At 42.6% G+C, this 24928-nt stretch overlaps 1 protein-coding gene, 1 long non-coding RNA gene and 1 pseudogene across 2 annotated transcripts; 1 reads left to right on the top strand and 2 right to left on the bottom strand.

The window, feature by feature from the left end:
• Positions 1–989: 989 nt before the first annotated feature.
• LOC132668789 (large ribosomal subunit protein uL15-like) lies at positions 990–2523 on the bottom strand (annotated as a pseudogene).
• A 4640-nt stretch (positions 2524–7163) lies between these two features.
• Positions 7164–20236, top strand: SNRPA1 (small nuclear ribonucleoprotein polypeptide A'). Its single transcript, XM_078448945.2, has 9 exons — positions 7164–7351; positions 9259–9406; positions 10361–10439; positions 15609–15655; positions 15942–16044; positions 16693–16772; positions 17184–17259; positions 17837–17930; positions 19802–20236. The coding sequence occupies exons 1-9, from the start codon at positions 7270–7272 to the stop codon at positions 19858–19860; spliced, it is 768 nt and encodes a 255-aa protein (XP_078305071.1). The 5' UTR covers positions 7164–7269; the 3' UTR covers positions 19861–20236.
• On the bottom strand, positions 17540–24431 carry LOC132668787 (uncharacterized). The gene is made up of 3 exons (XR_013556398.2): positions 24313–24431; positions 23664–23776; positions 17540–17909 (listed from the first exon to the last, which is right to left on the bottom strand). It is a non-coding gene; the product is annotated as an uncharacterized LOC132668787 (long non-coding RNA).
• Positions 24432–24928: the final 497 nt, after the last annotated feature.

The raw sequence follows: 24928 nt of genomic DNA, 5'->3' as shown, positions 1-24928 counted from the left end.
CTGCCTCCTACCCCAGCCTTCTCTGCTGCTTTCCCTCCTTGAACCCAGGCCTTATCCTTTCTGACTGGTTGCCCAAAGCCTTTCCCAACACACCAGTCTCTGTGGCTTGTCTGTGCACAGAACAGTACCGCTAGGTGATACAGCACTGAGCACCTACCAGAACTCCAGGTCCTGGGGTTCAGTTCCCACTACCCAATGCTTCCTCCTGCCCCGACACGCACACACTATGTACCAGCCACATTAGGCACGATCAGGTACCTCCTAGGCTTCCTGCTGAGCACAGAGGAACCAAAGTGCTCAGAGCAGAGAACATTCTGTTGCCAAAAACAGTGGTTCTCAACCTGTTGATTTTTGTCTCCTAGGGAATACATGTCAATGTCTAGAGACATTTTTGGTTGTCACAACTGGAGGTATGTACTGACATCTAATGAGTAGAAGCCAGGGATACTGTTTTTTTTTTTTGTTTTTTTAATTTTTTTTTTAATTTTTTTTTTAACGTTTATTTTATTTTTGAGACAGGGAAAGATAGCGTGAACGGGGGAGGGTCAGAGAGAGAGAGGGAGACACAGAATCTGAAGCAGGCTCCAGGCTCTGAGCTGTCAGCACAGAGCCCGACACGGGGCTCGAACTCACAGATCGTGAGATCTTGACCTGAGCCGAAGTCGGACGCTCAACTGACTGAGTCACCCAGGCGCCCCGCCAGGGATACTGTTAAACATCCTGTAGTGCACAGGTAGCTCCACGATAAAGAAGTATTTAGCCCCAAAATGTCAACAGTGCTGAGGTTAAGAAACCCTACCCAAAAGAAATGAAATTAAAAAAGTTACTCTATTCTCAACTTCATAGGGATATCCTAAAATGAATAAAACCACCTACAGTTTATATCCCCGTTCATGTGCTGAAGCAAAGGAAACCCATACAACTTTCCTTTATTTATTTATTTTTTTAAATCACTTATTAGTATTTAATGAACCTCCCTCCAAGTAGCTTCAAGCTACCAGGACACAGGCTCCTCCCACACTCTGAATCTCCTCAGCTCTTCCACTGAAGAATTTGCCCTTCAGGTGACAAGCTGCTTTGGGAACTTTCCCTTTCCCAAAGCTTTGTAGTTGTGCAATCGCACCACATCAACGATAGGAGCAGCTCCTGTCTTGTTTCTGGCAGTATTTTTTTTAATTTTTTTTTTAAACAATTATTTATTTTTGAGACAGAGAGAGACAGAGCATGAACAGGGGAGGAGCAGAGAGAGAGGGAGACACAGAATCTGAAGCAGGCTCCAGGCTCCGAGCTGTCAGCCCAGAGCCCCACGCAGGGCTGGAACCCACAAACTGTGATCATCGTGACCTGAGCCGAAGTCGGACACTAACCGACTGAGTAACCCAGGCGCCCCTTCTTTCTGCAGCATTTACCCGTGTCTGCTCACTGACTGAGGTCCAGTTTATCAAGGTTGACAGTTCAGCAGAGCTCTGGTTCCTCTTCACGTGGTAATGCCTCATACCAGCTTTTCCAAAGTAACCTGACTGGTATTTGTTTGAAGTTGATTCAATGGTGATACATGCCACCAGCATTACCCTGGCCTCCTGGGTGTTTCCGGTGCTTGCTGATGTGGCCGTGGCTGTGGCTTAAGTGGCCCTGAAGTTCCTGGGTCTTCCTCAGTCTGGATGGCATGTCGGCAGCCCGGAAAAAGAGCTTTCTTTCCCTTATCAAAGAAACCCCTTCTTTTAATCCAGAACTGAAGAGCCAAGTAAAACTGGCTCTCTGGTCTAAGGACTCCACCTGGTGGTCCTCCTTGGAATTAAGTGTTTGGGATTATTTTGTTTTAACTTCTCTATTTTGAGACAATCTCAAAGCAAAATTATAAGAAAGTTGAGAGTAAAGAACCAAGAAATGTTTTCCTGAACAATTTGAGAGTAAGTTACTGATATGATACCCTATTACCTCCAAAATACTTCAGAAAATACTTTATTTTCCTATAAACAAGGATCTTATACATAGCCATCAGGATCAGGAAGTTAACATTGATGTATTACTACCATCTAATCCTCTGACTGGATTCAAATTTTGCAAATTGTCCCAATAATGAATGCTCTTGGCAAAAGGATCTACTTTAGGTCACTCTTTGCATTTAGTCATCATGTCTCTATAATCTAGAACTTCTAGTCTTCTTCAATCTAGAACAATTCATCAGTTCCCTGACTTTCATGACCTTGAACCTTTCAAAGACTGCAGGCTAGTTATTTGTAGGCTGTCCCTCAGTTTGTGTTTATCTGAGGTTTCCTCACATTTCCATTCAGGTCACGCATCTTCAGTAGGAATCTCACAGAAGTGATGCCATGTTCTTCTAATTGCATTCTAGTAACTGAATCATGATTTTGATTTGTTCCACTATTGGTGAGATTTACATGGATTGCTTAGTTAGGGGTCCTGCCCATACCTATGATGTGAGGCCTGCCAAAGGATGTCTGCTTTTACCACTGTCCAACAGTGTGCTGAAGATCTCAGCCAGTGAAAACAAGGCAAGAAATAAAGGAAAGAAATAAAGCTATCATTATTGTCAGATAGTGTGGTTACGTACATAGAAAATCCAAAAGAATGGTTCTAAACTATTAAAATATTACAACTAGTAAGTGAATTTAGCAAGACTGTCAGACACAATGCTAGTATTAATTGTATTTCAACTATAAATCAACTATATTTCAATGTACCAGAAACTAATGATTACAACATTGGATTTTGTTTTAGCAGAAGATACTATTTACAACAGCATCAAAAACTATCATATACTGGGGTACTTGGGTAGCTTAGATGCTTAGGCGTCTGACTCTTGGTTTCAGCTCAGGTCATGATCTCATGGTTCATGGGATCAAGCCCTGCATCAGGCTTCTGCACCGATAGCATGGAACCTGGTTGGAATTCTCTCTCCCTCACTATGCCTCTCCCCTGTTTGTGCTCTCCCTCTCCCTCTCTCAAAATAAATGAATAAACTTAAAAAAAATTTTTTTAACTATCATATACCTAGAATAGATCTAGTAGAAGAACTGTAAGACCTCTACACCAAAAAATTATAAAACACTAAGAGAAATTTTTAAAAAAATTTTTAATGTTTATTTATTATTGAGAGACAGAGAGAGACAGAGCATGAGCATGGGAGGGGCAGAGAGAGGAGGAGACACAGAATCTGAAGGGGGCTCCAGGCTCTGAGCTGTTAGCACAGAGCCTGACACGGGGCTCAAACTCACAAACCCAGCGAGATCATGACCTGAGCCAAAGTCAGACGCTCAACCAACTGAGCCACCCAGGCTCCCCAACACTAAGAGAAATTAAATACAATCTAAATATATGTAAGGTTATACCACGTTCATGGAATGCCCAGTATTGTAAATATATTAATTCTCCAAGTTTATCTATGGAGCCAATACAACATAAATCAAAGCATAATTTCTTTCTTAGATGCAAGATGTACCTAAAATTTATACCAAAATGCAAAGTGCAAGAATAACCAAGACAATCTTGGAAAAAAGTAACCCCTTTTTAAAGGCAAATATCAAGTTTTTAAGTGACAGTATGATATTATGCAAGAATAGTTGGTAAACCCACTATTCCCACACAACAGAATAGCCAGTCCACAAGACCTTCACATATTTGGACACTTAATTTATGAAAAAGCTGGCAGTGCAGAGCATTTACAATAAATGATACTGGGTCAAATGAATCTCCGTATGGGGAAAAATATATCTTGATCCCTCCCTCAGACCATACACAAAAATCTATTCTAGATGGATTACAAATCTAAATGTGAAAGGTGAAACAACAAAATTTCCATAAGGAAATATTCATGATTTGGGGGTGGAAAAATTACTTAAAAAGGACTCAAAAGAACATTTAACCACATAAGGGAAAAGTTCATAAATTACACTATATTAAAATTAAGAACTTCTGTTCATCAAAAGACACGATTAAGAGAGTGAAAGGCAAGCCACAGAGAAAGGGAACACATTCACTATACATGTATCTCACAAGAACTCATATCCAAAAAATATAAAAATCTACAAATCAGCAAAAAAGAACAGCCCAATAGAAAAATGTGCAGGGGTGCCTGGGTGGCTTGGTCAGTTAGGCATCCGACTTCGGCTCAGGTCATGATCTCAGAGTCCGTGAGTTCGAGCCCCGCATCGGGCTCTGTGCTGACAGCTCAGAGCCTGGAGCCTGTTTCAGATACTGTGTCTCCCTCTCTCTGTGACCCTCTCCCGTTCATGCTCTGTCTCTCTCTGTCTCAAAAATAAATAAACGTTTAAAAAAAAAAAGAAAGAAAGAAAAATGTGCAAAACACTTACCAGACACTTCACAAAAGAAGTGATCCAAATGGACAATATATTTTTTAAAATATATTTAATATATTTTTTAAATACTAACTGTGTTAGTACTTAGGCAAATACAATTAAAACCACATTGCAATACCACTATTAGCCCACTAGAATGTCTAAAATTAAAAAGACAGACAATACCCGGTTAAGTATCCAACTCCAGATCAGGTCATGATCTCATGGTTCATGAGTTTGAGCCCGGTGGGGCTTTATGCTGACAGCTCAGAGCCTGGAGCATGCTTCTGATTCTGTGTCTCCCTCTCTCTCTGCCCCTCCCCCGCTCACATGCACTCTCTCTCTCTCTCTCTCTCTCTCTCAAAAATAAATAAAATAAACATTAAAAAAGTATAAAAATAAACAAACATTAAAATAAATTATAAAAATAAAAAGACTGACAATACCAATAAGGAATGTAAACTGGTACAACCACTTTGGAAAACTAGTAGAACCTACTTAAGCTGAATGTAAGTTAACCCTATGACCCAGCAATTCCATTTCCATGTATATATTAGTATATGTGTTCAGTTAAAGATATGTATTATAATATTAATAGGTGCAGTACTTATAATAGCTCAAACTGGAAATCACCCAAAAGTTCATAAACAGCAGAATGGATAAATTATATTCACACAATGAAATGCTATGTAACAATGATTATAAATTAACTACATCTACACACAAATATAATGTTAAGCAAGATATACATAAGGTACAATTTCATTTGCATAAATACAAAATTAAGCAAAACCAATCTATGTAAGATGTGGTTACCATTGGGGCAAGTGTGTGACTGAAAGGACAAGAAGGGAGGTTCTGGAATGTGGCAAAGTCCTGTTCTTGATCAGGATACCAGTTACTTGGGTGTGTTTGGTTTGCATTCTGTTCAAAAAGCTCAAAAAGAATCAATTCCAGGGGGACTGTAGAGCTACATGTGAAAGGTAAAACAATGAAGCCTCTAGTAGACAACAAAGAAAAATATTTGAGGGTACATGCACAGACACACAGCCCTCTAACCAGAAAAGAAAAGATGAATTGAATTACATAAAAATTAGAAACTTCTAGTCATCAAACAACACCATTAAGAGTGGAAAGGCCAGTACGCAGAAAAACTTCCTGTCCTAGACCTACCTGACCACAGTGTAACTTTCCCCCTACAAGAAAAAGGGCAAAAGGTAGTCAATGGATAGGGCTTCCTGAGCTAAGAAGTTTTTCCTCTGATGACTCCTCTTAAAATGGACCATTTGAAAGCTTGTTCCCATTGCAAAATGGGTGAGGAGGCCATTTTTGTAGTCTTTTGATCTGAATTGCAGCCCTGATTATGATTTGGTGATTTGGGGAATAGGATGTTACCCTAAACAGACCAAAATGGACTACAATTTGTATTTTGCAGCATAGGTGACATGTACAAGGATAGTATTTCTGGTATCTGTGAATTCTTTTGTATTTAAGCAGTTTTAACAATAACAACAACAACAACAACAACAAAGTGCAAAGGCAAGCCACAGAGTGTGCTCATATGCAGAGCATATAAAGAAATCCTGTAAGTCAGTAGGAAAAAGGCGACAATCCACTAGGAAAAAAAAATTGGTCACTTCACAAAAGATATCCGAATAGACAATATACATGAAAAGGTCCTCAACTTCATTAGTTATTAGAGAAAAGCTAATCAAAACAACAGGGCAATACCACTACCCACCCACCAGAAGCCCCACAATTAAAACTATTGACGATGACAATGAGACTGAGGTTTGAAGCTATGGAAACCCTTACACACCGCTAGAGAGTTATGTGTATTATTTCAGCCTCTTGGCTGAAACAGGCATTACCTATTGATGATATCATACTCTATGTCCCAGAAGTTCTACTCCTGAGAAACTCAGGCACGTGAGCATTGGATCCATGTACAAGAAAATACATAACAGCATTATTCTGAATAGCTCCCAAAAGAAACAACCCTAGTGTCCACCAATAGCAGAATGGCTAAGTTATGGTATAAAATAAACAACGGAATTCTATACAGCAGCGAAAGTAAACAAACCATTGCTGTATGTAACCTGGATGGATTCCAGGCATAATACAAAGACAAAGAAACCAGGAACGGAAGCATACTGCATGATTCTATTTATGTCAAAAGCCAGCAAAACTAATCTAGGGTGCTGGATTCGTGGTTGCCTTAAGGAAGGGAGGGAAGCTTTCAGAGAAGTGTTCTTCTGGACCCAGAGGCAGCAACGCGGGTGTGCTTACTCTGTGGCTATTCGTCTCGTTCCAGACTCCTGGTTTGCGCACTTTTCTGTATACGTGCTTCCTGGTGAATATTTAAATGTCTGGGGATCAAAGGGCAAACCGCACACTGAACGGTGCGCGGATCCCGCGGTCTGGCTTGCGCGGCGGTGAGACGGTCCCAGTGAAGTGGCCCTGCGAGTGACCAGGGTCTGGTTCTCGCGTGGTAGCCTCGGGGGCCAAAGCCCCGGACCAGGATGTAAACCTGAAGTCCTGGACCCCTCACTGGATCCCAGGGGTGCCCGCCCTCCTGAGTGGAGTGAGGACACATCGTCCCCTCCACCTGAAGGTGCACCAATGCATGAGAAAGTTCCACTCGGGTGCTTTCACATTTGCTTAACTTGTGGACATAAACATCTGGAATCGGGGGCCTTCCTCCAGATACGCCCTAAGGAAGCACCCAGAACCTGAGTCACCTTCACCGGCGCCAGGACCTCCAAAAAGAACGAGATCTCGGGAGTGGCCCTTCGATTGCTTGGGTCTGGGCGTCGAGCTGCGCGCGCACGGGCCGGCTGCGATTGGTGCTGCCTGGAGGCGGGGCGCGGGGGACGCTGGGAAATCTGGCGGGCCGGAGGCAGCGGGAAGCAGCCGGTGGGCCGCGGCACCGGCAGCGGGAGGCGGCAGGATGGTGAAACTGACGGCGGAGCTGATCGAGCAGGCGGCGCAGTACACCAACGCTGTGCGGGACCGCGAGCTGGACCTCCGGGGTGAGTCCGGGGAAGGGAGCGGGCCTCTCAGCACGCCGCCCGGTGGTTCGCGTCCCGCCGCGTGCGCGGAGTGCTGGAGCCTGGCCAGGAGGCCTGCATTGTGGGCGCCAAGCCCGGCTGCGCCAGCGCCTCCCGGCCCTGAGTCCTGCCTTTGCTGCCAAAAGACCATCCATCCCTAGGCCCTTCTGAGGCTTCTGTTGGCCTCGCTCCTACTCACACACCCAGCTGATTGATTGATCGCTTCCTGATCCACACCCGTGGGCCTCAAGTCGGCCTTGCTTGGCGTATTTCGCAGTCTGAACTGTTTGAGAGCTGGGAGAATGTTAATGATTGTAATTCTAGGGCTCAGCGACCGGTTGGTTCTCAGTAAAGACGTTAGAGTGTTATTGTGGGATTATAGACAGGATACGTGTTACTTATAAGTAATTTGCGAGGGAGGAAATGAAGTCTGAGAACAAAAGCGATGGCTTCCCCCAAGTTTTCTTTCTTATTAGCTTCAGTCGTCTGATCCTGCCCCTTTATCACAACATTTTCAAGAGGAATGCACCACGAGTGCCGTGTGTAAGAGGTGGAAGCTCTGAACTACCCAGATTCATGTAGCACTTCCAACCTTAGTAAGGCTTGTTAAAAAATTGGGGGTGCAGCTGTCTACTCCGCATTTCAAGGAAAAGACTTGAGGAAGGATGTGAAGAGCAGTTTCTTAGCGGATGTAATAGAATACAATTTGCGCCTTAGATTTGGCTCCATAGGGGCAACACCATCTGAGGAGCAGCGCTACTGCAGGCTCTGCTTTCGACTTGGATTCCTGACTCACAAAACCCGGTGCTTTCATTTTGTTGAGATTAAGTTTCCCAGGGAAAAGTTCAATTCAAGAGTAACTGACCACTCCCACTCTCTCGGCTCAGAGTGAGCTCTGCCTTCTAAGTCTGAAGTGCATGGAGTGTTGAGGATACTTGTTTTGGTGCAGCACTTTGATGTAGCCCTAGCAGCTCTGAATTATGTACTTTAACCTTGGCTTGGATTCGTTTCTTCTGCCAGCATCTAGCACAATAGCCATGTCCGTTTTAGACAAATCAGTATTTGAGTGAACTGTTCACAGGGTGATTTACCATTGTGCATAAACCATTGACCTTCAACTCCTGATTGGAGCTGGGGGGAGGTAGAACTGTCATGGTATCTCTAGGGTGTCCTGCTAAGTTCGATGAATCTGGCCTGTGGGAATGCAAAAGAGGTTAAGAACTGTTGTCCACAACGTATGAACAAGACTTGGACACTGACAGTAAGCAGCTCACAGTGTAAATTGTCATCATGCCATTTAACTATTTAGAACAGTGTGAGGCACCTTGTAGATAGCCTTACAAATAAATGTTAGCTACCAATATTACTGTGAATAGGTTTATCTTCGTTATCATAGCCCTCGTCCTTGTTGTCATCACTATCTTCATGTCCGCTCCTAGACTGTAAGCTTCGCGGCAGCTGGGACATGCGACTCTTGTTCCTCAGTTTTTTTGTTTTTTTAACGTTTATTTAGTTTTGAGACAGAGAGAGACAGAGCATGAATGGGGGAGGGGCAGAGAGAGAGGGAGACACAGAATCCGAAGCAGGCTCCAGGCTCTGAGCCATCAGCCCAGAGCCCGACGCGCGGCTCGAACTCACAGGCCGTGAGATCATGACCTGAGCTGAAGCCGGACACTTAACCGACTGAGCCACCCAGGCACCCCTCTTGTTCCTCATTTTATGTGCCAATACCTTGCACATTTGAACAGTTGTTTGGCACAGCATAGGTGCTGGGTAAACACTTTCTGAATAAAAGGAAGCTTTGAGTCAAAGTACCATGAAGTACTGCTAATGTTTTCAGGTACCTTTTAATTATATTAATACTTGTGTATTTTCCCTCCATTTTATAGGGTATAAAATTCCTGTCATTGAAAATCTAGGTGCTACCTTAGACCAGTTTGATGCTATTGATTTTTCTGACAATGAAATCAGGAAACTGGATGGTTTTCCTTTGTTGAGAAGACTGAAAACGTTATTAGTGAACAACAATAGAATATGGTAAGTGTCTGCTGGTGGAAAGTAATTTTTTTTTTCTGCTAGAGTACAATGTTGCAGTGTTCCCTGAAGACGCTGTAGCACATACCAGTTGAGCCTCCGTATTTCTTCTAAAAATGAGAAACAAGCTGCATTTTTCCCATACAGATCCAGAGATTAACTTGGCATTGGTCTAGTTTTATTTGCATCTATTCAGAAATACTTATCTATTCATGGTAATAAATATTTAAGTTACAAACATGCAGTTTTGTACATATTTTGGCTTCTAAAACAATAATTGTAATTATCAGAGGATTATATTTAAAAGATGCATAAAGTTCAAAATTATATTTTTGACTGTTTCTCATATCTTCTGTCATTTGTTGTTTTTTTTTTGTTTTTGTTTTTTTTTTACAACTGATTTGTAGAATACTACTTATTGACATTGAGGGGTTGTTTTGTTTTTTACCCTCTTTCATCATCTGTGAGTAAATTTCATCAGAAAAGTTATTGAAGGTCTATAGACAATGTCTTTAAGAAGTACTAGGAAGTACTAGTGACTTGCTTTTTTACAATAGGCATATTTCTTATGAGTTAACCATTCCCTTATGGTGTAGCTGTTCGCCATGTACCTGAGCTATGAATGCCGAGTTGTTTGTATTTCTGTGCTACCTGCACAAAAGTCATGAAGTAAGCTGAGCAGTTTCTTCTTCACTTAGCTTTCCCTGGACAGTGTGGCAATGGAAAGAGCCCCAGGCACCCCTTCAGGACACATGGGTTCTAGAATCATTCCACTTCCACCACTAATCCTGTGACAAGGTGTCCTCTTTGTGCCTCATTTTCCCTCTGTCAGATAAGGTGTTGGAAGAAAGATCTCTAAAGTTCTTCCATCTTTGGAGTCTGAAATCTTCTGAGCAGGGACTTTGATAAAATTGTTAGCTTTCTTTCACTCTTACGAAGTCTTTGTTTTCATTTTAGCCGTATAGGTGAGGGACTTGATCAGGCTCTACCCTGCCTGACAGAGCTCATTCTCACCAACAACAGTCTCGTGGAACTGGTAAGTTGAACAGGGGAAATGTATTTGGGGGAGGAATTAAAGGTGCTGCACACCTCTTAAAGAAAATTTGGAAAACCCAGAAAATTATCTCATCATCTTTTGTCTTTTTCTTAATTCAGGATCTGGGTGGGCCTCTTTCAGTTATGTATGTTGCAAATACCCTTTTCCACTCTGTAGCTCACCTTTGGACCTTCGTAGGGTGTCTTCATAGAGAGGTCCCTAATTTAAGTGTAGTCCAGTTTATCTGTCTTTTGTTGTTGTTGCTAGTGCGTTTGATGGTCTGTCAAGCTTCCCCTACCCCAGAGTCCCAGAAAAACTCACCTAAGTTGTTTTCTAGAATTGTAGGGTCCAGTATGGTAGCCATTAGCCACACCTGGCTACTCTGAATTGCTATGTACTAGAACTAAAATACACGTCAGATTTCAGAGACATAGTACAAAAATAATGTAGACTATCAGTTTTTTATATTGATACTGAAATGATAATATTTTGGATAATAGGTTAAATAATATTCTACTAAAATTAGTTTCACTTGTTTTTCTCTTCTCACTGGCTGCCACAAAACATTTAGTTACATATGTAACATGTTGACTTTTGTTGCACATTTACATTCTAGAAACTTACTTTACTCTTCATATTTGGGTCAGTGATCACTTGGAATTGGTTTTCCTGTGAGATAAGGGGCAAGTTTTCTCTATTTGGATGGGATTATTTAACAAAATTGAGCTCATGGCATACATTGTTTTATACCCTGAGTTTTTCGCTTAAACATTGGGTAAGTTTAAGTCCATATCATATAACTTGATTTTGTGCTTGTATGATCTTACCTCCCTTCCCTGTTTTCCTGATTGTTCCTTTCCTTGTGGACTCAGTCCTGAGCTTCCTACAGATTCTCAGAGTACTTGACTCCAGCAGTAAGAAAGCGCTGATCTGAGACCGTGTCTTTTCTGAAACATAGGAGGTATTCAACCCAAAATGCACATTCATAGGAAATGTTTGGCGTAATAGAGGCTGCTTGCATTTTTGTGTATGTTGTACTTACATTTAAAGTTGTTTCTAAAGATGAAGGCTGAGTTTGTCCTGTCAGTTACTGAGCTTGGTGTATTAGGTGTGTTGTATAGGTGTGTTAAAATCTCATTCTGCCTAGAGTTCTGTCAAGTTTAGTATTACATATTTGGAAGTTATCTTCATGGATACATACAAATTTAAGGGTTTTTTTTTTTACATTTATTTATTTTTGAGAGAGAGAGACAGAGTACAAGTGGGGGAGGGGCAGAGAGAGAGGGAGACACAGAATCTGAAGCAGGCTCCAGGCTCTGAGCTGTCAGCACAGAGCCCGATGCGGGGCTTGAACTCACGAACCGTGAGATCATGACCTGAGCCGAAGTTGGACACTTAACCAACTGAGCCACCCAGGCGCCCCCAAATTTTAAATTGTTAATACCATCCAGGTGAACTAATCTTTTTATTATTCTGTCGTGCCCCTCTTTATCTCTATTAGTGCTGTTTTACCTTGTCTGTTTTATCTGCTATATTACGCCAAAACAAGCTTTGTTTTATTTAGTGTTTGTAGGATAAATTTTTGTCCATGCAGAATCTACTTTGAACTTTTCTGTGCCTTGTATTTTAGGTTTATATCTTAAAAACAGCATATGTGATAGGATTTTTTTTTTAATCCAATGTGAAGTCTGTATTTTAAATGAAGTATTTGGTCTATTTACATAATGTAATTACTGGTGTATTGGAGTTTGTCTTCTCTCTTTTCTGGAGGTTACTATTTGACAGCCCATTCTGCATTTCTTTTTTTTTTTTTTTTTCTCCTTCATTGTGTTCATTCTCTTTCTGTCATTCTTTGCCTACTAATAGTATAGGAATTACTTATTCCTGGTGGTTTTTGTTTTTTTGTTTTTTTTTTTAAGAGAGAGAGAGACAGAGTGAGATCAGGGGAGGGAGGCAGAGGGAGAGAGAGATAAGCAGGCTTCATGCTCAGTGTGGATCGATCAGTGTGGCTCGATCTCATGACCCTGAGATCATGATCTGAGCCAAAATCCAGAGTGGGATGCTTAACCGATCGAGCCACCCAGGTGCCCCTACTTATTCCTATCTTAGCAATGTGGGAATTAAAAATACACATTCATTGGGGCTCCTGGGTAGCTCCTTCACTTAAGTGTCTAGCTTCAGCTCACAACGTGATCTCACAGTTCATGAGTTTGAGCCCCACGTTGGGCTGTGTGCTGACACCACAGAGCCTGGAGCCTGCTGCAGATTCTGTGTCTCTCTCTGCCCCCACCCTGCTCTCAAGTGCATGTGTGCGCACTCTCCCTCAAAACATTTAAAAAACATTAAATAAACATTAAAAAAATTTGTTTAAATATTACAAATAAAAAAATAAGTTTCAGTACCCTTAGCTTCTTAAACAGTACAGTGATGTTAAACATTTCAAACCCTTCAACATGTTATTTAGTTATTCTGTCTTTAAAAAACCCACTAAGACATCATCATTATGTTTTATGTAGTCTGTGTGAGTGTAATGAAAGTTGCCATTCTTTGTTCCTTTTTGGGTTTTTTTTTAGCTTTATTGAGGTGTGACTGAGAGATAAAAGTTGTATGTATTTAAGGTGTGCATTGTGATTTTTGAGAAATGTATACATTGTGATTACCGTTATCTAACATATCCATTACCTCACATATTTACTTTTTTTTTTTTTTTTAATTTTTTTTTTTCAACGTTTTTTATTTATTTTTGCGACAGAGAGAGACAGAGCATGAACGGGGGAGGGGCAGAGAGAGAGGGAGACACAGAATCTGAAACAGGCTCCAGGCTCCGAGCCATCAGCCCAGAGCCCGACGCGGGGCTCGAACTCACGGACCGCGAGATCGTGACCTGGCTGAAGTCGGACGCTTAACCGACTGCGCCACCCAGGCGCCTCAAACCTCACATATTTACTTGTTGTTTGTGTGTTGAGAATACTTGAGATCTATTCTCAGCAAAAAAAAGAATTTTTTTTTTTTCTTAAATTATTGAGAGAGAGAGTGAAAGAGAGAGCACAAGGTGGGTGGGGAGAGGCAGAAAGAGAGGGAGACAGAATCTGAAGCAGGTCCAGGCTCTGAGCTGTCAGCACACAGCCCGATGTGGGGCTGGAACCCGTAGACCTTGAGATCATCACCTGAACCTAAGTCACACACTTAACTGACTGAGCCACCCAGGTGCCCCTCTCAGCAAATTTCAAGTATACAGTAGTACATTATTATTAACTATAATCACCCTGTTGTACATTAAGTGTCCAGACTTAGTCATCTTACAACTGAAAGTTTGTACTCTTTGATCAAATAGCTCATCCCCACCCCCCCCTCCACTTCAGCCTCTGGTAACTACCATTCACCTGTCTGTTGCTGAGAGGGGGTCTTTTTTTTTTTTTTTAATTCCACATCGAAGTGGGATCATGCCATGTTTGCCTGCTTTTGTTCCTTTTTAGATCATCCTGTATATTTTAGTGGTGACATGCCAGTAGCAAGCTTAGAGCTCCCTCTTCCAGTGTTTGTGAAGTGTTTTTTAAATGGCAGCTTATTTCCTGAACTCCTGGCTTTGTTCCCCTCTTGCTTTTTTGTGTCTACTTTTTTCTCATTGTCCCTCTTGCCCCCTTCCCGCTCAATTTCAGTCTGATCCTAGCAGTTTCTCCCCTTTGTAGGCCTTTGTCCTGGAAGGGATACCATTTCTGGTTAGTATTAAGAGCGAGGGCCCAAATTGCCTGGTCCCATCAGGCCTCATCACAGACTTAACTGGACTCATTATTGGGATGTATGTATCTGTTGGCTGCTGTTCTCAGACCGACTAAACTGTCGGTCGTTTTGGAGTACTCGGGCTTGTTGGATGCCTCTGCCTTCCCTCTGCTTCATCCTGCACAGATGTTGCCCCTCTATAATAAGCCTTGCAGCTCTCCCAGTAGTCAGTCTCTGCCCATTCCTGATTTAGAGTTCTTGCCAGAATGCCTTTTCATCTGGTTTAGTTGTAGTGGTTAACTACAACTTTGGTTTTGCTGTCCTGTTTTATGAGATGATTTGGGAAGATTAAATACCAAAAAAGTGCCTTTTTCCCATAATTGGGTCCTTTTTTTGTTTTTGTTTTTTAACCAAACTCCTTATCCTTGAATAATTATCTGAAGCGATTTGAGGGAGCCTTGAGTAAAGGTGTCTCCCCATGGGGCGCCTGGGTGGCCCAGTCGGTTAAGTGTCCAACTCTTGCTCTCAGCTCAGGTCATGATCTCATGGTTTGTGAGATCGAGCCCCAATTCTCTCCCTCTCCGTGCCCCTCCCCTGCTCTCTCCCCCTCTCTCTCAAATAAACAAACATTTAAAAAATAAAGGTGCCTCCTCTCAACCATGAGATGTCTGTGTCAACACCAGGCATGTACAGTTACTAGTGGGAAAAACCACCTTCCACCAAAATCCAGCTGGAGATAACCTGTGTGAATGACTTGTTCCAAAGTTACATCAGCTTGGACATTTCTTTCTTTTCTAAATCATTGCTTTAAATTCTAGCCCTTTTGAGGTTGCTACAAGAAATCAATTTTTTGCGGGGGGTGGGGGTCCATTCTGCTATTGAGACACAAGTTTTTATGGATGTGGCTAAAATTTTCAGTTTAAGAAGCTCAAATTTACTCACCAGTTTGTCAGAATTTTTATTAAGCATCTGTGGTGCGCTAATATTGTGCTAGATGCTAGCAGTGAAAAAATAAAAGAGCCCTTGCTCCAAAGACATCTGCCATTTCAGAGTATCACAGTAGCCTATGGCAGGGGGGTTGGGGGGGAACACCTGGGGCTTAGTTGAGTGTCTGATTCTTGATTTTGGTTCAGGTCATGATGCTAGGGTCACAGGATTGAGCTGAGCATGGAGCCTGCTTGGGATCCATATTCTCTCCCTCTCTCCCCCTCCCCCTCTCTCTCCCCCTCCCTTCTTCCCTCCCTCTCTTTCTCTCCCTCCCTCCCTCTCTCTCTCTTTTTCTCTCTCTTCCTCCTTCTCCCTCCCTCCCTTTCCCTCCCCCTCTCTCCCCCACCTTCCCTCCCTGCCCCCCCCCCTCCCCTGCTCATGTGCGTGCTCTCTCTCTCAAAAAAAAAAAAAAAAAAAAGCCTTTGGTATTCATGTTCTTATCTATGGCCATTTATTTTACAGGGTGATCTGGACCCTTTGGCATCTCTCAAATCACTGACTTACCTAAGGTATGGAAATGATCTGTGGTGGTGACAGGGAAGTCCTTTACAATGACACCATTATCAGCCATGATCTTAAAGTAATCAGTTAGTAAGAAGCACCTTTTAAAAACAAATACTGAAAATAAGTCCAGTGCTCTATTAAAACTTCCCTAATGTTAACTGAATAACATTGAACTGTGAAAAAAAAGGTCAACTTTTCCTTAGTTTATGGACTCATTTGGTTTTATTAAAATGGACCTCTTGAAATGCTACGCTATGAACAAGACTGGCATTGCTATTCCTTTTCTTGCAGTATCCTAAGAAATCCTGTAACAAATAAGAAGCATTACAGACTGTATGTAATTTATAAAGTTCCACAAGTCAGAGTACTGGATTTCCAGAAGGTGAAACTGAAAGTAAGTATTTTCTGTTGGTTGTAAGTCATTATACGTTCATGTTTTATTTTATACTTTTGCTGTTGATTTTTTTTTAATTGCCAAATGTGTTTTACTATTGGTTTGTCATAAAAATGTGGGAAACAAAATGTTAAGTCAGATTTTTTTTTCGTAGCAGAGTTTACAGTAGGACTTTGAGTTAAAGCTGTCTTGTGCAGTAGTGTTGGTCATTCAGAGGTCGGAGCACAGTATCAGCTGCGGTGAGCACTGTCAGCAAGACTGTGCTTAAGATATGTTCCCCCTTGGGGAGCTTAATAGAATCCATTTTTCAGCAGCTTTAATTGTTGGAATGATTTTCCCTTTACAGGGAGTGGGTTTTCCCTTGTTTTTTGTTTCTGTTTTTGTTTTTTGTTTTTTTTTTCTTTCCTTTTTAAACCTTCCTAGTTCCTCCAGAGCCCCTCCCTGAAACTAGGAGGGGGAACTTTCTTCAGGGAACTTCACCAGACAAAGCAAGGCCATTGTGTCTCCTTTTAATTTGAAATTGACTTTTTGGTATTTTTACCAGCCCAGAGTATTTCAGAAGAGTTTTCTTCCGTGTTTTCTGAGGAATGCATCTAAATGCATGTGGTATTCCTATTTCCATTAACTCTGTGTGTGGTGTTGCTGTAGGAGCGTCAGGAAGCAGAGAAAATGTTCAAGGGCAAACGGGGTGCACAACTTGCAAAGGATATTGCCAGGAGAAGCAAAACGTAAGATACGGATATCCAACTTCACTCCACTTCACCTTCAGAAACACTATCTGTCTGGCTTTTTGCCTCCTACAGAACTAAACAAAACACCTGTGACTGACTAATACAGTATTGAATTTGTGTGATGATAGCCCATGACCTTCAATGGTCCACACATCACATGAGATTTCTACCAGGTTAGCAAATACTTCCGGTGTTCAGTCTTAATGCAACACTGTATATATCCTGCTTTCTCTAGAGGAAGATGAACTGGGTGGTGTTTCTGAAGGAGAGAGTTTCTTGTATCAGTTTGTTAACAAAGATAAGATACTACACTGGTTGAATTACTTTCAAAAGCCTTTTTGAAAGTAAAAGAGAAGCAATTTCCATTGGTCTGGATTTAACAGTTATGTTCTTCCCTCCCCTCCCAAGTTTCAACCCAGGTGCCGGTTTGCCGACTGACAAAAAGAAAGGTGGGCCGTCTCCAGGGGATGTAGAAGCCATCAAGGTAAAAATGTATTAGAAGAGTTGCCGTGGGTTTAGGACACAAAATATGTAATAGACCAAGTTCTAAACATTGCAGTTTCCACCCTCCACCCCCCACACTTAGATTCCTGCTCCATTTCTGTGTTAGGTGGGAACTAGCTTAAAGTGATTATTCAACCACCTTTGATGTGAATCGCTTCTATGAGCCAGTCAGCACAGAGACAGCTCTAGTTCTTTTCCATTTTCCCAGGGTATTTGAACGGTCAGTCACTGAAGTATGCTGTCTCGGTTGTTTGCCTTAATTTTTACTTTCAAAGATTTGCTGTCTGAAAGATCTGCTTGATGATCAGTGGGAAATCCTAGTTTCCTAATACTGCTTCCTAAATTATCCAGTAACATAATTCCACATAGGTGCTTTAATTAGCTAAAATTTTAGGACATGTGCAGTAACCATTTGCTCATTGTGACAATAAAATTCTCCCAGTAGAGCTGTTGAATATTCCACCTCAAAAAGTTGCTGTGGACTTCTGTAAGGTTTTCTGGGTGATTGATACTTAGATGCAAGTAATTGTCCTTCTCTGTTGTTTTCTGTCCTCCAGAATGCTATAGCAAATGCGTCAACTCTGGCTGAAGTAGAGCGGCTGAAGGGCTTGCTGCAGTCTGGTCAGATACCTGGCAGGGAACGCAGATCAGGTCAGGACATGTGGTCTGTCTGTGTACTTCCAGATTGATCTTATACTTGAGGTGGATTCCTAAACAGTTAAGGTGCTATGACCCAAGGATGTTAGAATAGTGCCTCATTACCATCTAATGCACACAAAATCCCTTTTTTCATATGCTCTTGGAAGATAAGTTATTTGATATAAAATGTTATGGCATAGGACTCTGAGGGGTCTTTTTTTTTTTTTTTTTTTTTTTTTTAATGTTTATTACTGAGAGGGAGGGAGGGAGGGAGGGTGAGGGGGTAAGGGACAGAGAGAGAGGGAGACACAGAATCTGAAGCACGTTCCAGGCTCTGAGCTGTCAGCACAGAGCCCGACGCAGGGCTCGAACTCACAGACTGTGAGGTCATGACCTGAGCTGAAGTCGGATGCTTAACCGACTGAGCCACCCAGGTGCCCCAACGGATACACTTTTTTAACGAGTTACTACTTTTTTAAAATACTCAGCTTTAATTTCTAATACAGTGTCGATTATTCTAATATAGTATCGATAAATGTACGTAAACAAAAGCTCTTTCGGTCCCAAAACTAACGTGTCTGAGAATTACTGAACTAAACAAAGGCCAGAGTGGCATTCTAGGGGCAAAGTGGTGAGTGAGGGACTGTGCAGGCAAAGCACCTGTGGTGAAAAGGAGCCTTGCACACTAGAACTGAAAGAGGCCAATGGCAGTGGAGTTCAAGGCACAGGGAGAAGGGTGAGCAAACAGAAAGCATGTCTGGGCCACGCAAGGCGCTGCAGACTGTGATGGATGAGGTCTTTGTCCTCAGCATTAGAAGGGTATTAAAGGCCTCCAAGGCTCAGTACTGACAGGGGAAGAGGCAGTATCACAATTGCTTATTGTGACTGTAATATGACAGACTTACTGAATTAATCTGTTTCCCCTCAAAACGTTTTCTTTGAGCCGTAGGATCTCTTGGGATTTTCAGAGCAATCTGAAAGATTACTGGGGAGAGGAAGGTAGAAATTGTTCAGGGCACTCCATAGATTGCAGTGGGCCTAGGCTTCTGAGTATGCTAAAACTGGACTGACATTCTTATCTTGGTAGTTTTGCATCTAGAAATGTGATGTTGAGTCTACTGTAAAAACAATAGGCTTAACCAAGAGTAATCTTCCCAAACACTGATAGTTAAAACGTTTCCTTTTTCAGAATACAGTGACCAAAATATCTCATAAATTAATGAGTAAACAGACTTGGTTTTTGCCGTATTTTCCCTCATTTAGAGACAATAAAGTCATTGAGTAGTCCTATTTGGCATGTGGTACACATTCAAATGTTTGTTTTTAATGTTTATTTTTGGGGGGGGGGGGGTAGAGAGAGAGAGGAAGACGAGGAAGACACAGAATCCAAAGCAGGCTCTAGGCTCTGAGCTGTCAGCACAGAGCCCAACAAGGGTCTCAAACTCATGAACCTTGAGGTCATGACGTGGCCAAAGTCGGACATTTAACCAACTGAGCCACCCAGGTGCCCCTGAAATGTTTTTTGAATATTCCCATTTTCTTTCCCTGTGGTAGTTGTAAGAATAAAACACAACATATAAGCTTTTTACCTTCACAAAAAAATGAATGAATGAACAGCTCAACCAAAGAAGGTTAGAATGTCAGGCAATGAGTTTGACTTTTTGTAAAACACCTTTGTGATCCTTTCCCCCTAGGAATTGACCATCCCTTCCCGTAGCTGCCAAAGATAGTCTCTGGACTGTAAGCTCCTTGAGGGCAGGGGCTGCTGGGATTTGTAGCTAGTCCAGAGAGTAGTGTGCAATAGCTTCACAGACCGGCCACTCGTGTACTGAGCAAACATGCTGTAAAATCAGTATGACATGTGGCTTTGTGTTTTTCTTTAGGCCCCACTGATGACGGTGAAGAGGAGATGGAAGAAGACACGGTCACGAATGGGTCCTGAGCAAGATGGCCTGAGTATCTGCAGGACGTATAACATGCCCACTGGGACAAGTCCTGCTTTTTGAACTTGGAGTAATAGCCTTGTTTGTGTCAGCAAAGTGGAGTTCATAAGCATTGTTGAAATGCTTAAGACTGCTGCTGGTAATTTTGTAACATCATACATTTTGAAATCTAAATGCCGGTTTTCTACAAATAGTAAAAATACAAAGACATTCGCTGTGCTACCAAGTTGTCTGTCATCGGGGCGGGATGTGCAGTGAGGTATCTAGACATGTTTCAGTTGGAAATGCCAGAGGGCATTGTTTCTAGGTAGGCTTCCCAGGCCTCTTTAAATATTTAGATTTTTAAATTGTTAATAAAACTGAAGATTATCTGTGTGCTGCCAGTGGTTTCAGTAAGACTCTGCGATCTCTGGTGCATTTTTTTTCCACGCAAAGAACAGCTTCATTAAAGACAGCCAGGCTTTAATTACTGATTTGAAAAATTACAGGGGAATTGCAACTTCTGCTTGTTGGAATGTGAACAGCACATTCGAGCATTCAAGACATGGTTGTGGGTGGGGGGTGGGGGGTGAGGGGTGTCCCAGCCCAGTGAGCAGGCTAGAGCAGTTTCCTCGCACCTCTGGATGCTGCAGTACATGTATCCCACCCAGCTCTGGCCAGTTAGGCCAGTCTAAAAAACATGATGGAGTTGAGCACCTCACCATCCATCTTTTCATCTGCTCGTGTTTGGTTGGCTTTGGGTCGGGTTTTTTTTAGCTCCTTGGGAGATTTTCTAAATGTGAGAAACACTCACTCTAAGTAGGCCTCTGAACAGTTGTGGGTGATTCCTCGTTGCTGGTCTGCTGTACTTGTAAAGTGTGTACAAGGTGCATGAGACATTGAAGGAATACAACCTTCAAGGAGCTGACAGTCTAGCTGGGAACATGGAACCGTGGGTAGCAGTGGGGCTAAACCTCAGTGCAGTAGCAACTGCTAGAAAAGAGTAGGGTAGAGCGGTCAGAAAGGAGGTGGAACTTGGCTATCAGGAGAATCTGGTCTTTAGTTTTCCTCAGTGTGGCCCTAAACCGGTGCTTTCCCACTCCAGTGCGCTGAACTTCCCGGACATCTTGTTAAAATGCGAGATCTGGTGGGGTGGGAGGCTGTGCTTTAAGTAGGTTCCCAGGTGCTGGCCTTCAGAGGACAACACTCCACACAGGATTTCCAGCCTCCCTCTCACCACTTCCTTAACTTCTACCTGACCCCTTTCAGCCCCTTCCAGAGCAGTCCCCTCTAATCATGTACTGGTGGCCCACACCATAGGGGGTTCCTCTGTTCTGGTTTTATCCTCACCTTGACAGATTTGGAGATTCATGTTTTTTAATGAGTTCCTGGGGCATTCAGGCACCAAGGAAATAACCCAAATATACAATAGGTGGATTTATAAACTAAAAGTTGTTCATTTAATTTGAGAGGAAGGTGACTGCAATTCATGCTCTCCTGTTCCCCTCACCAAGGTGTCCTTTGGGATTAGAACATTGCTAAATGTCCACAGGATCGGAACAGGACTTAGAGGGGGTGGGGGTCTTAAGATCTTCCTGCAACATCTTTCATGACATATGCCAGTGAGGCTGCCTTTTCTACTTCTGCAGAGCCTTTCTGTTAATGCACATTTACTTGACACTTGTGCTTCTAATGAGACAACTAAAATGAGTCCAGTTTTCTTCTCCATACTTAACATCCAGGGAAGCTATTGCCAGGAGGCTCCCTGCTCCCATCATTTATAAGCCACCTACTAAGGAGCCTCTGAAGGAGCCTCTGGTCACTAACCTCGGTAATAAATTGGTTGCAGTTCACTTTTCTCCCACCACGTGCCCTACCTCTACATAGCCTACTTTGGGTCCTGGCTTTGACTGCGGGCAGTACTTAGCAATAATACCCGGACTTTGGTGCCATTGCCAAGTGGATCTGAACTCAACAGGATTACTCTGGCACCAAACAGATTAATGACTCCCGGGTAATGACTGGAGGGCTGCTAAGCAAAAAACAAAAGGAGACCTTGTTATGTTATCTATGCTATTGTTGCAAGTGAGGATTTGGCAAAAACTTGACTAGAGGAAAGTGAGGGCTCCTTTGCTCAGAGCTCCACCAACATCTGTGTGTCTCAGGACCAGAAAAATTGGGTTTGCCTCAACCCAGTTTTTCCCAGAAGTCCAGTGTTTTCCATGTGCAATTTTGTGGAACATGAGGTTCAGTCACAGATAACTTCTCTCATGTTATAGCCAAAACTATACCAGTGTATCAAGTGGCAGACATGCAGCTCTCAAAACAACAGTTTCTGTGGAACCACGTTAAGATGTTCATTTGAATATTAGTTTTGTAGTATTTATGTGTAATTAGTAGGTTTTGACATTCTAAGAACTATAAATTTAGAAAATGTATATATATATTTTTTATATATATGCAGATATTTAACATAAATGCCACAGTAGGAATCTACAAGAATGCCATCGAAAGGGCAATTCAAGTTTGATAACCACTATTTGATTGCCATCTCAGTAATCTCCCTTAGTTACCGACACTTTTAATCCTGTCTTGCGTATACTTTTGTGAAAAGGTGAGATTAGGCCATTTATCAAGTTAGTTTTTGCCATAGTAATGCTGATTAACAAACCATTCCCAAAACTCTGGCTTTTAAGTGACAATCACCATTCTCACAGCTGGCTTTGCTTTTTACTGCAGGTCAGTGGATTAACTAGGGTGGCTCAGCTTTATGTCATTCTCCTAGGACATCTGCCTACTTGCTATTAACCTAAGCAAGCCACCTGGCCAAGTCCAAAGTCAAAGGATGTGCAAATACACTCCTTCCACCTTGAGGCTATTGCAAGGATGTTCTCAGAAGGAAGGATGGATGAATTGGGGCTAATCATGTAGTCTATCATGGGCAGACTATACCATGGACGTTCTGGATTACTACCTTTGTCCTGTTTTTACAAATAACACTTGAGCAGTTATATTAAGCAAAGTGTGTGCTGAAATAACTTTATGGTTCTAGATAAGATAGATGAGATGATATACCCTAATTAAAGGGACAAAGGTAACACTTATAAGCCTGGCTAGGAAGAGTAACTTCTCACTGGCAACTTAACAGCATTGAGGGGCCTCTGGGTGGCTCGGTTGGTTAAGCGTCCAACTTTAGCTCAGGTCATGATCTCAACAGTTGGTGAGTTCAAGCCCCACATCCAGCTCTGTGCTGACAGCTCAGAGCCTGGAGCCTGCTTCGGATTCTGGACCTCCCTCTCTGTCTTTCCCTCCCCTGCTCACACTCTGGTCTCTCTCTCAAAAATAGATAAACATTAAAAAAAAAAAAAAAAAAACCCGTATTCTAGAAACTGAAGCAAAACTCCTTTATCCGTGCATTCTAGTAACTCAAAATCTATTAGATTTTAGTTGAAAATACTATTCATACTGTAAGTACATATATAGACACACAGACTAGTTCATAATAGTACACAAAGGTACTTTATTCTTGTAGGTGTCTTAAAAATTGCAATATTTTCACGACTGTTGTGCTGGTTTTTATATCAAAATCCTGAATGAAAGCTCGCAACAACAGCAAATCTTTGCAACCTAGGATCTTCCTCCATTGCTACTCCAAATATCTTAATCCCTGAACCACACTGCAAGCTCTGAAATGATGTTCACTGCAACATTCTTGAAGCTTTCACATCTTAATCTGACACTTGTCAGGGTGGGGAAGTATCTATTAATCTTATTTAACCCACTTAACCCCTAAGTTACTATAAAAAAAAAAAAAAGAATTTACCATGCATTAGTTGAAACTTGTGTCAGATCACTTTTCAGGACTCAACTCTGAGAAAAAAGAGAGGTCCTCACCGACTGCTTCCATGAACAGTGAACTCCCGCAGTACAGTGTACCTGGTGTCCAGAGCATAACCAAACAAGTCAGGCAAGCCTGATCACTATGCACAAGGTGTGTGTGTGTGTGTGTGTGTGTGTAGGCTCTGAGCTGTCAGCACAGAGCACGACGAGGGGCGGGAACTCAGGAGCCTTGAGATCGTGACCAGAGCCCAAGACGGAAGCTTAACGGACTGAGCTACCCAGTGCCCCCCGCACATGGTATATTTAAAGCTGGTCCCCAACTAAGTACTGAAGTCATCCTGAGAAAGAGTTCGGTTTTAGCACATCGAGTTCCTGCAAGATGCCAGAGCAAGTGAGAAACCACTTCAAAAGAGTAATGGTTCATCATCTTTTACAAGTGAGAGGAAAACATCAAAGAATAAAATTCCTCCCTCCTAAACTCATCAAATCAGTGGCTGTCTTCACAGCCTTAAATGACAAAATCCAGGGTCCTCAATTTCCCCATTTCAAGAGCCCATTTTCAAGGTGGACAACAGCTTTCAGGCTTTTCTTTGCCACGGCGCACGAACCACAGTCCCCCAGTAGAAATCTACCTCTCTTGCTGCGCAGCCCCCAGATCGCCCACTCCCCTGGAACTCCTAGGTGACCCAGAGCTGGGAGCGCCCACTGAGGTAGCGGTAGCGCCTGGGTAGGAGTGGTGCAGGCCTTCCCCGCCTGCTCACAGGGTGGCGGCGCGCTCTGACGTCATCACCTGGTCTCTTGCTTTTTTTCACGGTTGCATTTTTGATTCTCAACCCTCCCTCCGTGACACAGCTGTGTGTGTTCACCTCAAAGCCTTCTCCAAAAACACACTCAAGCCCAAATTTCAAGTAAGGTGGTTAAATCAGGAGGCCTCTGAGCGGCAGAGACGCCAGAGGAGTGGAAGGCGGTGAAGGAAGGCTTTGCAGGCAGAGGAAACAACCGGGAAACTGTGATAACAACTGCTACTGCCGCGTGACACCTCATAGGATTCGATACGTGCTGGAGCCACTGCCTTAATTCTTTCCCCGGAGGTTTTGGTTCTGGAGGGGTGGAGAACCGTGAGAGTCGGCGGGCCTTTCTTAGCCTGAACACGGGCAGCTGGAGGAGGAGGCTGCCAGCGTTTCATCTGACGAGTTCTGCTGCCCAGTGGGCCCGGGGCAAGGATGTGGGCGCAAATCCTGTTTCCAG

This window comes from Panthera onca, chromosome B3 (genome assembly GCF_046562875.1).
Source record: "Panthera onca isolate mPanOnc1 chromosome B3, mPanOnc1 haplotype 2, whole genome shotgun sequence".
Lineage (NCBI taxonomy): Eukaryota > Metazoa > Chordata > Mammalia > Carnivora > Felidae > Panthera > Panthera onca.
This window is presented reverse-complemented; position numbering and strand designations above follow the sequence as displayed.